The 19,127-nt window shown below is 39.0% G+C and overlaps 1 protein-coding gene across 2 annotated transcripts in view; it reads right to left on the bottom strand.

Annotated features, from left to right (window-relative positions):
- The window catches only part of LOC105381115 (beta-1,4-glucuronyltransferase 1), a 37,198-nt gene that overhangs the window by 9,761 nt on the left and 8,310 nt on the right, over positions 1-19,127 (bottom strand). Inside the window, exons 1-2 of one of the 2 annotated variants that reach the window (XM_038108538.2) lie at positions 7,370-7,443; positions 6,564-7,259 (exon numbers count right to left, since the gene is read on the bottom strand). In XM_038108538.2, the coding sequence (XP_037964466.2) occupies positions 6,564-7,096 (533 nt within the window). In that variant the 5' untranslated portion in view covers positions 7,097-7,259; positions 7,370-7,443. Of the gene's footprint in view, positions 1-6,563; positions 7,260-7,369; positions 7,444-19,127 lie in introns of those variants that run through there. The other variant, XM_038108537.2, reaches the window with a different exon arrangement.

Raw genomic sequence — 19,127 nt, 5'->3', positions numbered from 1 at the left:
AAGCTTGGACCATTTCCCACCACGCTGGTCCACTGCGGCTTAGTGGGTTCAGGTTCAGATATCTAGATGTGCTAAATCTAGATATGCAGGTTTCCTCACGATGTTTTCCTTCACCGTAAGAGCGATGGTATACATTGTACTTAAATTCAAAGAACGCATTGGTACATGTCAGCGCCGGGATTCGAACCCGCATCTCTGGCGTGAGAAGCGGGCGCTTTCCCGACTAAGCTACCAGCACCGCTCTGTCCCGACTGAGCTACCACCGCTCTGTCTGTAAACACGAGGTTTCTTAGTGGTTCCCTAGCCACGACTCTGTCTTTCAAGCAAGAGTAGCCCCCCAGCCACGCGTGCGCGTGCGCAGAAGGATTTCCTATTACATACACGAACTCAATGGCAAATGATCCATTCAGCCACGGCGAGTACGTGCCACCATCTTAAATGGGAAGTGTCCTCTTCACCTCCATAATACACTGTGTTATGGTAATTTATTGTATACATATCCTGTTACAAAGAGATATGACTGACGGATCATGTGCTTAGTTTGTTTTTTTATCAGTCGCCATCACGACTCATTTGCGCACGAGTTTTGCTAAACGTGTTGAAATCGGAAACCTGAAAAATATGTAAGTAGTTACTTGGTTGGTGACAGAAATATACAGACTGAGGTCGGGACTTAAATTTTAATAGAGATCATCACATTCTGCATCTTCAAATGCATCAATGAAGGTATAAGAACCATATTGTAATAAAACCGATTTTATATGTATTTTGTTATGTTAGAAATGGCCATGGTCGTTAAAATCAAATTTTCTTATCTTTATCGGAAACCAAATCGAACAGTTAACAAAGACGATAGTGCCAACTGTTGAGAATACCAAATTACATATTATGACTATATCTTGGTTTGTTTGGAAGGTTGGTACTTGGTAGGTACATGGCGGACCGAGAATGGTGCACAATAACATTTTATAGCACACACTTGCAAACTGCAGGATGTGATCGTTTGCGAGATTCCGCACCAGCCGCCTATTGACAAACATAAGGGGATAAATAACTTTGAAAAGACACACCACGCGTAAACTCAATGTGCGACCCCGCTCTGCTAACATTTTACAATCTTGCACAAGTCAACGTGCTATTACATCTCTAAATGTAAAGGATTAGAAACAGAAGGATTCACAAGTAAGGTCAAGGAGTCTGCTGTGGACGAGTCATAAATCGCCAGTGAATAAAGACACACGGAATTTGCTGATGCGCCTCGCGTCCCGATAGGTCATTGGACAAATGGCCAGTGTCCGTATATGGGAGGAGACAATGGGAGCCGCGGAGTGGGCCGGCCGTGATCGCTCACAAGTGGCGCGGTTGAAATTATCTTGTCATAAATGAATAGTGTGGTTCAAGAGCAGTGGCCATGTGGCCTACATGTGACCGCAGTCGTTATGTGGCTAACAGTACCGCGGCGGTGACGAGGTAATGGAGATGCGCCGGCGCCGACCGCAAGGCTGAGGCCACCAGCGCGGACCTCCTCAAGGCCGACACGAGGAGGCAGGTATATCGTCCGGTTGTACCTAGTAATAACGATTGTCGATTTAGCATCGTTCATGCAATTTAGGCAAAATACGCGGATATAACTCATCAAGTCAGATAACCTCAATTTCAACACGACTCTGAAAGTTAGATCACAGTCATGTATGTATTTTAGGCACTGCGGAAACGAACTAAACGATCACATTAGTGTAATAAATACCTGGACTGCTGGATTTACGAAGGAAAACGGTTAATCATGAGAAACCCGCAAATGCTGTTTGCCAATACAGAATAACAGTAACTCATTTCCTCAGCACTGGATGCGCCGACGCACGAGATAACACTCATTCACTTGTAACGAGTTCCTGCCGAGCTGCTTTTACATCTCACCAGAGTTAATCGCACCGTATGTACAGTGGTGGTTTCACATTTTACACTTGGTGTCATTTTAAGTGCGACATCGACAACACAAGAGCAAAATTTTACCACAATGCTCTTATATTTGTCTCCCACTGTACGACTCAGATTGAATAATGTAAAGTTGATGTCCGTTCTATAAGTTTATGTTTTCCAGAGATGATTGGGATCGCCGAGGTCAGCCGCGGAGTAAGAGTAAGTAAGTGTGTCAGAAGGTTGCGCCTGTAAACCTAGATTTATGTGTTCAGAGGTTAGTGGTTTAAGTAGCAATACCGATCGCAATCTTTTATGATAAGCATAAACTTGTAATTTGAAGGACTAGGTGTAAACAATACATAAAATGGATGAATGTATAAAGACGAATAAATAAACGTTTACCGTGGTAAACCCCAGATTACTCCTGCACGCATTCTAAAATCAATCAAGTGAAGTGTAATTTGAGGTTGCATCATTAGTTGTCCGTATCAGCCAGAGCAGCCGTGCAACGGTCGACCTGCATTCCCCTCATTAAAATAAAACAACTGAACATCTGAGTGGCTCACTCACTCTCATTACTCAATGTCAGATAGTAGCAATACTCACGCAAATAATACATACATAGCTTTAACTATCTTATGTTTTTTGTAGTGTCTAGTCTAGACGAAATGATTCTAAAGAAGGTAGAAAGAAAGAAATCTATAGATCTTACTTTACGTTTTGAACAATAACGGATCAGGAGGTTCGCTTGCGAGACGTAAGCAATATTATTTACCTATGTAAAGTTAACTTAATCGAAGGAATTAAACTTTATTACAAATCCCAAACCACCATCCATTAAAATAACAATTAAGCTTATAGGCGGAAAAAACATAACGCACATTATTTCGATCAAGTTCAAAGGCTATTTGTGTTTTCCTTAATCATGCGTGGAAGTATCATACATGAGATCGAACTGCGTAAGTTACTAATATAAATTAGAAAAAAGTTCTACATAAACGTGAGATACGGTTTTTATGCAGGAAGTAAAAAAGTAAGATGTTTAAAATAGTTGCATGGCTAATGAGTGATGCCATGGAACTGGTTCTCCAGTGTGTGATGAAGCAATCACCACATGCCAGCCCCCACTCCCACTTGGTCACGGCAGCCTCAAGGTTATAGTGACCTTAATACATTTCAATTAGAACTGTAATTTCTCTATGACCTACCATTAAGTAATTTCCCTGTAGGAAAGATTGCATTTTTAAGTCCCGTAATATCCCTCTATTAGGTTTATTAGTCGTAATGTGTTCACGGGTTTATAGTATATAGTTACGGGGTTAATAATTTAGTTTTATATTGACAAAAACTCTCATTAGTTTTGTCAGCCAAAAACTACGGTTATTGAAAAGGAACCTAGTTAATAATTAGATAGATAGATAACTTATTTATTTACTTAACACAACACATACACAGGTTACACAGCAAGATTTCTAACATTAAGTAAAATGAAAATTAAATTAAGTAATTACTGTAGCTACAAATATATCTAGTGGTCGCCTCGTCTGAGGACCATCAAACTTCATGAGGGTTTAATTCAGTACTACATAATTACACTCATGTAACCTATTTCATGCCCTGTCGCTTTTCATACATTAGTGGTCACACGGTGAGATTCGAAAATATTTTAATTTTTGATGCCTCTGGTCATCTACCAAAGCTACCTGGTATGTTCCCTAAGAGAGAGTCAAGCGAAAGTTAGTAAATCCTACAATAGAAGCTTCCGCTAACGAGAAATTGTCGTGTTTGCGATAAGTTTATTTGTTTAACGCTGTGTTGTAGCTGCGCCCAATCTACCTGTGCCTACCTACTTATTTACCTAGCTACCTCTCTCTACCTACGCGCGTTCCTAACAACTTAGCCTTAGTAACTTAGCAGTATTGTAGAAGTAGGTACTACCTAACGCAGACTGCCTCTAAAATGTTAGTCATACATAGCTACCATAAACAAAGTTAACTACTACTACTAAATAACCAAATCTCATCACGAAGTATTTGCACAGCACAGCCTACAGTTTTCAAATTGCGGTGCTTCAGATAACCTATTTTGCCCACTTACCGAAGTTTTAGATGCTATTCGTTTGTTTTTCATAGGTATGTGTCTGTGTTGTGTTGCTACGCCATATGCCGATTCTATAAAATATAAATGGGAGATGTTCGCTAGAAATATTCAGATGTCCTGCGCTATCTTAAGTTTTTAACTTAGGTTGTATCCTATTATTAAACTTATGGTTATGTATGTTAGGAGACGTCTCAGGTAAGCCGTTAGGTTTTCTAGTCCACTTAATTCGTTCCGTCTAGCCGCTTGTATCACGCACATCCTTGCTCCATCGTCACGCTACTCCACACCATACAATTGCAAGTTAAAGACTGCATTTTCGTAATGGCCACGGCTAATGTAATCCATTGAGAATTGCCACACATCCACCCTAAATCTGTGGCTCAGTCTGTGCGGTAGAGGAAATTACGATAAGGTTCATCATCATCCTTTTGGAACCTAATCTATGCACGACCACTCTGAACTTAGCACCGTTCACACTGGTGTATTGACGTTGTGTAGGAAACTCCTGCCAGCTGGACCGCTGGAGCGGATTGAGCACTTTACTTGTCCTCGGACTTCCTCAACACTCGAGTCCAATTCAGAGGGCAGTGTTACTCTCAATGTCACCGATTACGGCAGAGCACATTTATACAAATTGAAAAATAATGATGGACACATTACAAATTCCCTTATAATGCAGTTAATGGTAAGGAAAATAGTATGTCCATGTCCATGGAATAGATGATAATGAGATTCGCATATGGAAACTGTGATGGGCTGAATGTAATAATGTAGAGCAATCTGTAAACTATATCTCTTTGTACACGTAATATTATGATGAACAACGACAACTGATAACAAACTAAGTACCGATGCATGCAAAAACAATAATATAAAATAGGACATACATACATGTTAAGAATTGAAGGAGAGCTAGGGGCATAGCCTATAATTGCTAAAACCTCGTTTTTTTACGAGACCCACTACTAGCCTTCAATTTATTTATGTTTTCGTTAGCTAAGTTGTAAAGAGCAATGTAATTCACAATTCTGGTAATTATTAAGTTAAGTATATGCTATTTGGCTAGATGCGCTATAGGCTATAGGAATAGAGGTAATTATTACGGGAACATGTTCTATATTGCGCGGACGACTAACCTAATGAAATGAAAACAGGGCCCGTTGTTTGTCATCGTACGGCGTCATGAGATTGTGGATCATTGAATGGAACAATCTGTGCGACTAACGTTTCGTCACGTTTATTGCGTTATTATCACAGACAGTACACATCGGAAAGGTGAATTGGTGAACGTAATAAAATAATAAAGATTGATTAACCTTTTCGTTTGAACAATTGGGGAATTACTGCCATCCTTAAATCTGGTCATTATTTATGTAAGTACCAATGTTTAAATTACTATTATTAAATTGCCTTTATAATGATCAAACAATCTTCAAATTATGAGACCTAAACTTCATCTGATATTGACAACAGCTATTGTTTTAGAACAGTTTACCTAGCGGGCGGCGGCGGGGCGGGGCGGCGCGCAGTGTTATAATGTTGTGGGACATATTCATTACACATCGCTGCCGATAGTGGCCCATTGTGCGGTGAACTTGACAGCGTGTAGTAACACCGCTGTAACACCTTCTCAGATCCAATCTCGCCGAGTTGCTCAACTCAGAAGAACGCAGAATGAATTGATCCAGACAGTAACATCAGTTTTCATAAGAGCTCATTGGGTCATTAGATTCAGATTAAAGTTGCGCCAATTACGTCACTGCCAAGTCAGGAGACGAAAGTTATGGAGCAACCGGCATTCCTATCCACTTCGAGACCGATTGTGTTTGTGATGTTGACTCAGATCAATAGATACAATACAACGTGGTCAGGTTGGGCCGAATGAAAGTGAAAACGCCAATAGATTCGAATTCGGAATGAATAAATATGGAAACTGATAGTAGTTAATGAAAGCGAGCCGTTTAATGGCCGCGCAGACAAACCGGATCCAATGTTTTTGTCCTGGCGTGGCCGGCGAGATCTGTTATATTTTATCACCGCAGTGCAGTTTGCTAACACGGTGCTAATCAAATGTAGCGAGGCAAGTGGACATTACTTATGTGATGTCACAGAACAGTGTGTAAGAAGGTTATGAGGTATCGTATGTACAATACATACGCGCTACAACTACAAAGTTTGTGTTCTCCATGAACACTAAGACCTTCTTCAATATTGCAGAATGATTTTATGAATTGTAAAAAAGGAGTGTAAAGAAATATTTGAGTAGTTAATCGTCTCTAGAGCTTATTGCCAAATTAGTCGTGAGCGGGCAATCAGCCATAAGTATACGTAATTGTGGAAGATTAAAATCTGCTAACATTGAGGTAAGGACGTGACGGCGGAAAACTTCATTAGTAGTTAGATACCTACTTATCGCGCCGATGTAATCTTAATTCTTGTGCCCACAGTCGAAAAACCATGGCCGTTGTATAAATTGCGAAGTTTGTGCACTACGTAAGCGTGGTGAGGGGTGTGTGACGTCATGACGCGGCAGCGGGACTCACCGTTCGACGAGCGGCTTGACGTTGTCGAGGTACTCGTAGCCGGCGTGCGTGGTGTAGGTGACGGCCTCGTGGCACGCCACGGGCCCGTGCTCGGCGCGCACGTAGTTCTGCAGCACCCAGTAGTCGCCGCGCTGCGTGGTCGCCGGCACGAAGTCGCGGTCGTGGCACAGCAGCAGGTTGCGCAGCTTCGTGAGCGTCTTCTCCGACAGCGCGTTCTGGTCCACCTGGTCCAGCTCGTCCTCCTCGGGCTCCGAGGGCACGCTGGGCCGCTTGTCCGGGTCCAGCGTGGGCGCCGTGCTGGCGTTGCTGCGCGGCGTGGTGGGCGGCGGCGTGCGCGGCGTGGTCTCCAGCGGCGTGGCGTCGCGCAGCAGCTCGCGCCCCGCCCCCGCCCCCGCGCCCAGCGCCTCCCCCGTGGGCGCCCACTCCTCGCCCGGCGCGCCCGTGCTCGTCAGCTGCAGCGTGGCGTACAGCAGCACCGCCACGTTAATCACGATGCTCACTTTCAGCACTGTGTTGCGTCGGTTAGACAACATTATTACTAAATAAATATAGGCACTTGCATTTATCACTAAACCAAGGCTACAACGTCCTCCGTCGCCCTCGTGGACGCAGTTTTTTATAGATGTCGGTCCTCGCGAGCATCACACTGTGTTACGTGCGCCGCCGGCATGGGGCGCGCGCGGGCCCACGCAGCTCCTGAAACAAACAAATATATCATTTAAATTTAAAGAACTTAGAAAACACATTGGCAACATGGCAATTTATCAGACTTGTCTATGTCTAATGATATGGTACCGACAACATACATTTTATATAAGAATATTATAAAGACTATTATTGTGTGCAAAATTCCAAGAACTACTGAAACAAATTATCTGAAAGTCTCCAACAGATTGTATATTTTATGTAAAGAGTACCCAGATAGCGCGATAAAAGTAAATCTGGTTAAGATCCATGTTAATACCGCAGTGTATAAATAAATGATAATCATAGCATAGCAAAAAATTACATGAGGATTAATATCATAATAACACAGAATTTTATCTGCGTATTTTCCCTCGTCAATCTACCCGATGGTGACAATGAAGATAGAGACTAGACAAGGCGTAAAGGTACATATTCTACCATTCCTAAATAAGGCCTAGACCTAGCCCTTCAGTCAAATATAGCTTGCTCGTATCAAAACGCTCCGAGAGGAGAGCGCACATCATTAGCAATCAACAATCCTATAGCAGCATCGCTGATCTTTCAAATCTGATGTAATTTGAGTGAATCTGCCGATGTTTGACAGATAAGCGATGCTGCTATTGCTATTGCTTGTAATTGTTTCGCTGGTGGTACAGCAGGAGCGCGCTTGTGACACCGCCGCCACCGCCGCACGCTCCGCCGCAACACTCCGCGACCTTCACGGGTGAAAGTGCCTCGCTGCTGGTGCTGCTTCACTTTGAGAATTATGTCACCGAGTGACACAATGACCGTGATGACATCTCCAGCTCTTGGTTAAATTAAAACACACACAACTAGGTAAAAAAAAACGTTTCAGTAGATGTTACGATTTCACTGACTTGCTAGAGTATTTATCTAGATACGATAAGGTGTGTGATTTTTCTTTTAACGTTTCATAGAGAATATTACCTGCTTATATTTGATTTCTAGCACAGTTTGCTATTGGATCTGTGATTACTGATTAGATAGTAAATTATCTTATACGTGTTTCCAATCGCACATACGCAATTCGAAACACCAATATTACAACGCAAGTCAACAAGGAAATTAAAAACTTACAGTTGCCTTAGAAAAAACATTCTAGTTGGTACTTATGCAGTTATTTGCAATGAAAGGCACAAAGATTTAGCGACGATATCATGGCCGCAGCATGACGTGACCAAATGCAACTATTCACCGGTACGCTACTGCACCACGGCTAGAAAGTGAATTTTCATTCAATTTTAATTATACTAGCTCTGTCTTTCAGTGATTGATTGATAGGAGATAGTATTACTAAAACTAGCAGGTACCTAGGTAATAATTATGCAAAGAATCTTTCAGATAAACACTTAAATGATGGGTTTGGCAAAGCCTGTTTGTTTTGCCATTCCTCTCGGCATGCATAAATATGGTAAAATGAAGCAGGGATATCAAAATCTACGCACTAAAAAAACACTGCAATAAATTTAGTAATTTCCACAAAAGAAACGACCACATAACACGACAGAAGGGTCTCAAATTCCATTTGCAACATAGTTTGCGGTGGGTTCCGTCTAATCTGAGACAAATTGCCGTTTAGCAGCTCCCCAGATGCAACCGCACTGGAGCCGCAGCCAGGAGGCGTTGCAGTCACGATGCTTCTAAATGCTTTCTCAATTTTCATTTTTATAGCAACCGAGGCAGGGTGGTAACTGGTAACTTTAATGAGTAACATGTTTTACCTGAAGTACCTAGTACTGAAGATAAACAATTTAAGAGAGGGAACATTAGACAGGAGGAAAATAATATAATATTTATGCAAGATTTTAATAAAGCACAAACTTCCAATTGTTTATGTCTATGTAACTATCATAATATTATGCATACATGTATGTGTAGCTAGTAAGGAGAAAATTTAGAGGGAAGAGTAAGAAAACTAGATAAAAGCAAAGCGAAGTCATATGATCAGTGGCTAGTGTGGCACTGGCGACGAAACTACTACTACTACATTGAAGGAAACCAAATTCACGAAGCAGATGCAATCTACATAATAAACTTAAGTACTTAGCTATATTTTATAGCGGCTAGCCGGCTTGCATGATCACAGGGAACAGTTTATTCATCATAATCATAACACGGCGGGCGACTGAAATAGCATCTATTGTACGTACAATTTAACAATAATTTGAATCTGTATCATTTATCGTAGTCGCGTGGCACTTGGGCGGTCGCAAGGTCGCGAGCTGTGCGCGCGCGCATCAGGCGGCATGACACAGAATAATGTCATGAGTAGCATCATGACACTCATGCTCTGAGCCAGGAGCCGCTGTACTGCGTGTTAGATTATTCAATTACTTCCAGATATTTAAGCTCAGTCCACGGCGTGGATCCAAAGCGTTGGTAACATTATCTTTCTAATTATTATGGATGATACCGTCCGTTAAATCTTGATTAATATGTCAACACTATAATCTTTCGCAGCCATTATTCCCTCATTGGTGATTGTAATCAACTAATCATGTTTGGGATTATGCGACACGATGACCGCAAATGACGCCACTTCTACAGTATCTTGTGGTTTTACATTGAAGCGCGGCAGAATTCGTGAGCTTCAGAGCGATGAGATGGGGTTTTTTTCGCGAGCTGGGTTTGTTTGTTCTCAGAAGCTATTCGACGCGGAGTGCACGGACGGATGGACAGGACAATGACCTTAGATAAGTATGACTCACCACACTTCTCAGTTTCCTTGCATTGGTTTTGAATGGAAAGACATACCTACCTAAGTACTTAGCGTAAAGGTTCGGTAATTTAAATTCCCTTTCAATAAGTATAATATTGCCTGGAAAATAAAATTATTGACTAAATATATACTGTATAAGTAAAGTACTGAAAAAAGTAACAGGGGCATTTTCTCATGTGGATAAAGTTATAAGAAAAACGCAATAAGTTAGATTAGGTGTAGGTCAGAATTCACAAATGATATAGTTAGGTAATGTACAATCTTGTTTGAGTAATTATGTACAATGTATACATAAAGTATACTAGAACATCCTGTCACACATTTTTATCACCACATTTTAAAACTTCCTACCAATGTCAAAATGTTAAGTGATTATTTAACAAGTCAAACAGTAAATCTACATTAAACAAATTATAATCCAACTTCCTCTGCAGGGACCTCGTATCTTATCATCATATCATCATCAAATCTCGGTTTGGTTGACTTGAGAATATGACTGTTGTTTGTTGTCTGAATGTTAAACTAAAGAATTATAATTAGAGTATAGCTACGTCATAGTTATTAGGTTTAGGTACCAATACGTATACTATATCAAACCTATTACTGAATTCACGATCTAGGACCAGCTCTCTGGCCTATTTACATTTTAAACAATAAATATTGGTTGGACACTCCAAGGATAAATTACTCACATCATATAGATAGACGAAAGTAGCGTGTGCTCCACTTTAAATAGTTTATTGACTCTATCTGATTCTAAATTTTGCTGAAGGCGTGGCTTCAACTGAATTCTATTCTATTGGATTGCATGTCGAGGTGAAAAACCAAAAAATAGGGTGCCACCAGCAATGTAAGAGCCTGAACTTTATAGTATTTTACAGATATATAATTTACCTACAGTTTAAGATCATTATTTCATAGAAAATTTAACTTGAGTGAAATAAATATGTGTTACTTACAGAAGATAGTAGATAGGAGGTAGGTACTGCGGTACGCTAAATATAATTATGCTAACTGCAATCATTGCACGTGCAATAAAATAAATAATAAACTGTTCAGTGCACTACTTAACCCACACAATATTAGTATGACTTAACCTAACCCAATGACGAATAACCAAAAAATCTGTTGATCAACAACAAATCAACAATGTCACCTGCAATCTCCTGCAATAAGTTTTTTTTTCTTTTCCTTTTGACGGAAAAGGCTAAAGGCACTATCCCATACTGCCTGGTCTTATTTATTTGTTCGAGGCTTTTTATAAACCTCGTTCTAATAAAATGTTATCCAAAGTCCAACAAAATAAACATCAAATGCATCAAACTAATATAAAACACCCGAGTCTGCGTTGTTCTATGCTAATAAAAGACGTAAGACGTAAGTTTGTGAGTGTTGTATGTATGTTTGTTTTCTTTATCTTTCCAAAACTATTGCACGGAATAAGATGAAACTTTTCCGTAATGCTATGATAAAATAATACCTTTCTTCCTATAAAACATAGAATTCAAATATCCAATATTATACAGCAATGATTTCAAATACATGATATGAATGCCATACAGTGGTAATAGCAATATCGTGGGACGGTTTTATCTGGTGGTGAGATGGTCCTAAGCACTAATGCCTTAGGTACCTATAGGTGAACCCACGACGGCACCCTTATTATAGCGGAATCATGGAATGAAAAAGTTCCATTGACAAATAAGAATCACCAACAAATGACCCCATTTATAAAAACATTTATTTAGGATTTTGATCAAAATTTAAACGTTTGTAGTTGGTATTATTCTGACGCACTGTTAAATGTAGAAGTCTTTTCCGTTTAGGAGTAATTTGGTGCTCTTCTTTTTGTAACATTTTCATTGCTCGTGAGTGTAATATGCATGTTGCAGATATTCTGCAGTCATTTTGTTTGGTTTAAACTTAGGCTATGCGGTACATAGTATCCTGTATAGCTAGGCACCTCGGAATTCGTGGCGTTGTTCAGGTCTGTTGCCAGTTGCCGTGTTTACAGCAACCGGAGGTGCTCGCAGACAGTTTAGTAAACACTCGCCACGTCTGTTGGCTACTCGCCAAAAGTATACATAGTACCATCGGGGAAGGTGCCAGCTTTTGTGATCACTCGGGCAAGGGTATATGGGCAGTTTTTTAGGCCGGCTGCGGCTGCAGTACGGCCGATTCCCCCACAGTACCTACGACCTAAAATGTTACAGCTACTCTGACGCGTCCTCACGACTGAAAGGTACTTACGAGTACCTATTTGATGTATGTGTGTACTTGTAGTACCTACTTGATGCTATGAAAAAAATGATCAAGAAGCCCCGAATAGTTTTGTGGCGGGCGATCCTATTGATGTTTTTTCTTAATACTTAGTTAATTAATGTACGATTGATTATAGTATAATGTTATCATGCAAATTGAATGCAAAATATAAGTCGTACCTACGGTATTTTGGCCAACATGGCAACGTAATTATTTTGACATTGTGATGATCACGCTATAAATAGTAAATAGCATGCATTCCACATTTTCATACAATGTTATAATTTTATGACTTTTCATCGCGTAATTTTTAGGTAAGTCAGTAAATTTAAAACCGTATTCCGATTCTTTAGGTACCTACTTATCAAATTTAAGTAGGTGGCGAATTGGCGCTTAAAACTGTAGATCTATGGTTTTTATAGGTCATACATAATTTGTATTGATCAAATATGTATAATAATATTAATAATTTCGGTAGCAGTTGAAGTGGAAAGTGTGCTGTGTGTTGTGTAGCGAGGTGGATCGCCCTTGCTCCTGTTCGACTCACTTTCAATGAGACCGAGTTACTGTTGCATACTGACTGACTATTGCCGACTCAACTGTAGCATTATTATTGTTGTTACGGCTAATGTTAAATAATAAACTTCAAATAAACCGGCTAGAGCAACTTCGGGCATAACCTAGACCGGAACAAAAATATCTAGGTACTTACAGTGCTCCAAAATTGATAATGCGCATAGAAATCTTTGACAGATCGGTTGTTTTCGATTATGTGGCACATGATATTGACTCCTATTTCTTTCGAAGAAGGTGCAAAATGCAAGTGTTTTTTTTAAGGCTCTTACGATTTAATGATTCGGGTGTGAAGATCTGCATGTGCATTATTAATTTTGGACAAGTGTACGAGTATGTTAAAACAAGATACTTAACTGTCTTCGCTGGGAATCGAACCCGGTACACGCGCATAACAGCCAGAGTTGCACTGAGCTGCTCATAAATTTTATAGTTACTTTTAGGTAATATCCTCATGAGCAATAAAAAAGTTCCAATATCATAATGGAATAGCAATGGGAGGTGAAACTTTTTTTTTTGCTCTCGAGTTACTATATACGTAGCTACAGATTTATAGTTAAATACAGAATTTTATGAGTGAACTACCGTTAAAACGTTTTTAAATTGTTTTTTTATCGGCCACGGAACATTTAAAACAAATGCATTTGTTACTGGCCGGTGTTGTTTAAGCTTATAAATGGTTATGTATGACTCATATTCATCGAAGTTTTTCCTGCATTCTTGCCTGCTCTGGGAATCCCCATGCCATCACCAAACAAATAGGGTTAGTTTTCTTGACTACGCGAAAACTGTTAAGTAAACAATTTGTACAAAATATCCCGCTTCCTGGTTTTTTTAACTTGACATTGTCAAAGAACCTATCCATCTACTGAGTTACACAACGAAGCTGAAATTTGTAACATTTTACGCATACGAGTACATTATTATGAGTTTGATTATATTTTCAACTTACACCACAGCTTGCACAGTAGTACAGCAAGTAGGTGGTTAAGTATTTCAGTCTTATAGCGATAGCGTATCGGTGACAAACTCAAGAGCTGTATTAGGGTGTGTACTGTGTAACCGTGGTGTGATTGGCCAGTCAGATTAGCGTCAGTAGCCGACTGACCGAGGTGAGCCTAACGTATACGTCACCCAGGGAGGCTCTTTTAAGGTAAACGTCCACCAATCAGATTCGTACGTATCGGACCAGATGGATTGTCATAAATGTAAACGGCGGCGGCGTCGGCAATGCCGATGACGTCGTGCGTCCACGTCATCATTGCCGACTTGTGTCAATTTCTATACAAAGAATACTGAATACGATCCCGAAACGTGGACGCTTACCTTTAGTGCACCCCGGTATTCCATCAATTTAAAACTCGTCGAGTACACAATAGAGACATAATTGACTACTTACATGTTCTACAGTTTCAAGAAACCGCAAGAATGGAATTTAAAGAATTGGAGTCATTTCAGTATAAATGTAATATACTTAAGCATGAACTTAATCGAGCTTATGAAGGCAGTTTAGTCCTTGGCGATATGCACAAAGGCTACATACGAGAAGCACATGCTGGTACTTATACCCCCACAGAGAATCCTAATCCTAATCCTAACTAATCCTAATCCTAACTAATATTATAAATGCGAAAGTAACTGGGCAGTTCTTCTTTTTAACCTACATAACTTAGTCTCCATCAGTTGTGAAGAAAAAATCATGAGTTTTACAAATATTTATTTATTTATTTATATTTCAGCGTGCATTGTACTAAAAACACAACGGCTGTGCACGTTTACAAAAATATAAATTTATATTTTTGTATTTAAAATTACGTTACAGAGTGGTAAATCCGCGTGACAGAGGAGTATTTCATACGAATCTTGGCTGTCTCCCGCCACTTCATCCTGCGCATATTCGATAATGTTACAAAAAATATATATGACAACATAAAATATAAAAATTTATTTAAACTCCAGAAGATATTACTTATTTAGTAAAACAAAATATATATTTTTAAATGATTTCTGAAATATTTAAAAAAATTGTTGAAAATTTGTCTCTTACTACCTAATGTTTTAGTAGTAACATTCTGTCACGTAGGTTGCCATTTAAAATATTTGTTTGAGCCACTCGTCCTTATTGCCATCGATCTGAGTTTAAGGTCTCCTTTTCCCCTTGGTAAGATTTCCCCTTTGAGATCCAGACACCGCGTATCGGCCACCCGCAAAGTGTGACAGGAGGTGCGTGTGTTTATTCGGCGACAGCTTCGTCACGTAGGTAATTGTTAAAATAAAATACAATGAAATTATTATTTTGTTATTTACTCATTGGTAATAACAATTACTTTGAAATCAACATGTGAATATTACACTTTATGTTACTGTTTAAATGCTAATCGACTTTGCAACACATTTTACCCCTCTGTCACACGACAAATCTGTCACATTCTTACCAAACACTCCAACCTGAGAATATTCATCAAAGAAAAATTGAAGAGAAACTATACGTTTTGGTTAAAGTACGAAGCGAAAGGAACGTCCAATACACTTGCGCTTCATTAATAAAAAGTTTCGTTAGTGAAAAAGCTAATTTCGTGCTATTGTTCTCAAGAACAGACGATGAATGTGGTAGACTGTTTAATATGGTGGAGAATGATTTATCGGATGTTTGATGATAACATTAAAGTCCTTCCAGCTTCTAAGGTAATTAAAAAAGGAAAGAGTATTTTTTTCAAGTTCTTAGAGCCACTGCTGTATTTTCGAAATATGACTGATTAAAACTTTAACAAATTACGTAATTTTCATTATGTTACTTAAATTTTAGGTTGCCGAAAATATTAATTGTGCAGATAAACATTATTTTATGTACTTGGAACAAATTTGTCCTTTAAGTTCCTGAAATACGGATATTTCACTCTCCAGAGGTTCTCAAGTGTGATTTCATTAGTTATACTAATAATAAAGATATCTCCAGTAAATTTTTTGACTAACTTGAAACCATAATGATTTATATGTAAGTTACTAAATTATTATTTTTAAATAAAACTGTTTTATTCCAAAACGCTGCCGCATATTTAATAGAATAACAACTATGTCACATCGTTTACCACTCTGTAACGATTGGTGTCTCCTGGTAGTCAACTTATTTTTGGTCGTTTATATGTTATGTTATAAATAGTGCAACTTTGGAAAAATTATATTAAATTTAGTCATTGATATTAACGTCTATGCTGTTAATTTTTTACTGTAATTAGTAGCGAAAAAATATTTATAGCAAAAACAAGCTTCATTTTAGCTGAAATTGTGACAGAGTGGTAATAACTACTTAATAAATATTTTGTTATTACTAAAAATCCATTCTTTCATATGTTTTCTAAAATGGTATTTTGTTTATTAACGTATCAAAAAAGTTTCATTTTAATCGACGAAGACTATTTCGTTAAAATAAAATAAAAGATTCTGTGACGAAGGTGTAATTTTCTTTGCCTTATCCACGTATTATGTTCTGAAAATCTTGAAAAAATACTTAAACTTCGCGGCCAACCACCTTTTTCGATAGAATAGAAATTTAGCTATCATAAAAATTATAAGAGTTCACCAAAAAGCTAAAGTTATTTTTTTCAAATTCGGGATATTTTTTTATCCATTATGTAGGTTAAAAAGAAGAACTGCCCAACTGTGTCTGTCTTTCTGTCTGTCTGTCTGTCTGTCTGTCTGTCTGTCTGTCTGTTACTCTTTCACGAAATAACTACTGAACGGATTTGAATGAAATTTGGTATACATATGGTATAGACCCTGGGAAAGAACATAGGCTACTTTTTATCCCGGAATTCCCACGGGAAAACTTTTTAAGGCGAAGCGAAGCGCGCGGGAACAGCTAGTATAATATAACTCTACACCGTAGCATTAGAAGTACGGATTCTGTGCTAGCTCTCGTACGTTAGTTTTTGTCAAGCTAGAGTAATATAGTAGACTATGTATGGAGTGCAGACGAGTAATTGAGGGCCATGTAATAACTGTTACTGGCATATAGTAAGCATGTAGTTTTGAGCGGAACAGGAAGTGTGTGACGCAACACTCTCCGCGTGTATGTGGTCAACTGCTGATAAAAAGCGTCATTTTAACAATTATTTTAGACATTGACAAAGTTTAGTAAAACTAGTAAGGTAAACATGATATTATTATATTCTTGATATTTTTTGTATGCGTAGAAAATAAGGTGTTTTATAATACCTACTTATTGAAAAAATATAATGAGTTATATCATGGGTTACAGATTTAGTAAGTACCATAGAATGTAAGTAGGTAATAAAAATAATCCAATTGTCAGTCTATTGTTTCATCTAATCCTTCGATGGTAATATTTCTCATCGTATCACAAGGATCCATGTTTATTACAAGAATTACCTAAGAACCTACAGCAATTTGTCCGTTGCATAATAAGCTCCTGGGTGGATTTCAACAAGTCCTAAAAAATCTTCATTTCCGTGGACTTTTTTATCTTTAGGTTTTTTATATTGAAAAAGCGCTTTTATTAAAGTTTTTGTTAATGTTAGTGTTCTTACTTAATGGTTAGCAGATAAGTTAAAAACTTAACGAGATACAGATGATCAAAAATTTCGTGCCACGGCGATGACACATGCGTTCACGGCAATGAAATAAGCGTCCACGGCAATGAAAAAAACATCCACGGCAATGAAACTAACGTCCACGGCAATGAAAGAACTGTGCTATGGATATGAAAGAATCAATCCACTGCAATAAAAAAAACTGTGAGGGAAACGCAAACTTATACTTATACAAGATTATGTATGGTAGAAATATTTGGATAGATATTGGAACGACAGTAGGTATGTATAAAATAATAAAGAATGTAGTATGGAATTCTTTAAGTAGTATTATGGGGTTCGTATTGCGACTTATAAAAACGAAATATTTAATTTCACATTAATATCGTTCACAACATATAACCTATACCTTACCTACAACCCCAACATATACCTTACCTATTATAACATCTATATTTTCATAAAGTATAATAATACATGTTGCCAGTGATGACCTACGGTGCCGAGACGTGGTCTTTAGGCCTCTTAAATAGGCTTGGAGTCACCCAGCGAGCTTTGGAAAGGGCTATGCTCGGCGTATCTCTACGTGATCGAATCAGAAGAGATCCGTAGAAGAACCAAAGTAACCGACATGACCTATCGAGTCAGTAAGCTGAAATGGCAGTGGGCCGGACACATTGATCGAAGGACTGATGGTCGGTGGAGCAGAAGAGTCCTCGAGTGGAGACCAAGTACCGGCAAGCGCAGCGTTGGGCGGCCCCCCGCGATATGGACGGACGATATAGTCAAGTCCGCGGAGAAGCACTGGATGCGGGCCACCTCCGATTGGACAAGGTGGAAATCATTGGGGGAGGCCTATGTTCAGCAGTGGACGTCCTATGGCTGAGATGATGATGATGATGATGATGATGATGATAATATTATACAGTATACGAACTGTAAATTTTATGTAAAGTTCATAAAATACCTATATTATGATATGACATGATCTGTGCTGAATTACAAATCACCGAACAAACCACCAAAACCTAAAGATAGGTGCAGTTAGGTGTACATGTTCGTCAACAGCGAAGTGGGGCGCAGCATGTGCACTTAACTGCTTCTCCTCGCTTCCCTCGTCATCGCACTTATCTTAAGGTTTTGGTGCTAGGTGTTTTGATGGTGTTGTGTAATTTTACACGGATTACGTGATATCATAGAATATTTTATGAGCTCTTTGCTAAATGAAAGTATATTTTAATTGATATAATAATATGAAATGTATTTTATCATCATCAGCCTATAATCATCCACTGCTGGACATAGGTCTCTCCCAAGGAGCGCCACAACACTCGATCCCCGGCCTTCCTAATTCCAGCTTTCAGCTACTACTGGCTATCTGCCTAAGCTTGCACATTTTGACAGCTATGTCGGTAACCTTAGTCCTGTGACGGATAACCTCTTTTCTGATACGATCCATTAGAGAAATCCCAAGCATAGCTCTCTCCATAGCACGCTGAGTGACTTTAAATCGGTGGACCAGTCCCAATGTCAGTGTCTACGTCTCTGCACTATACGTCATCACTGGCAGAGTGCACTGGTTGAAGACCTTTGTCTTCAGGCTTTGAGGAATGGCCGAGGAGAGGCATATATATGTGACGATGATTCCCAAATGCAGCCCAACCCAGTTAGATGCGCTTTTTAGCCTCCTTGTCGAAATTGCTTCTGCCTAGCCGAATAGTCTGCTTGAGGTAGACATATAGTTGTCTCACC

This window comes from Plutella xylostella, chromosome 15 (assembly GCF_932276165.1).
Source record: "Plutella xylostella chromosome 15, ilPluXylo3.1, whole genome shotgun sequence".
NCBI classification, from domain to species: domain Eukaryota; kingdom Metazoa; phylum Arthropoda; class Insecta; order Lepidoptera; family Plutellidae; genus Plutella; species Plutella xylostella.
Note: the sequence above shows the minus strand (reverse complement) of the source record. Positions and strands in the feature narration are given on the sequence as shown.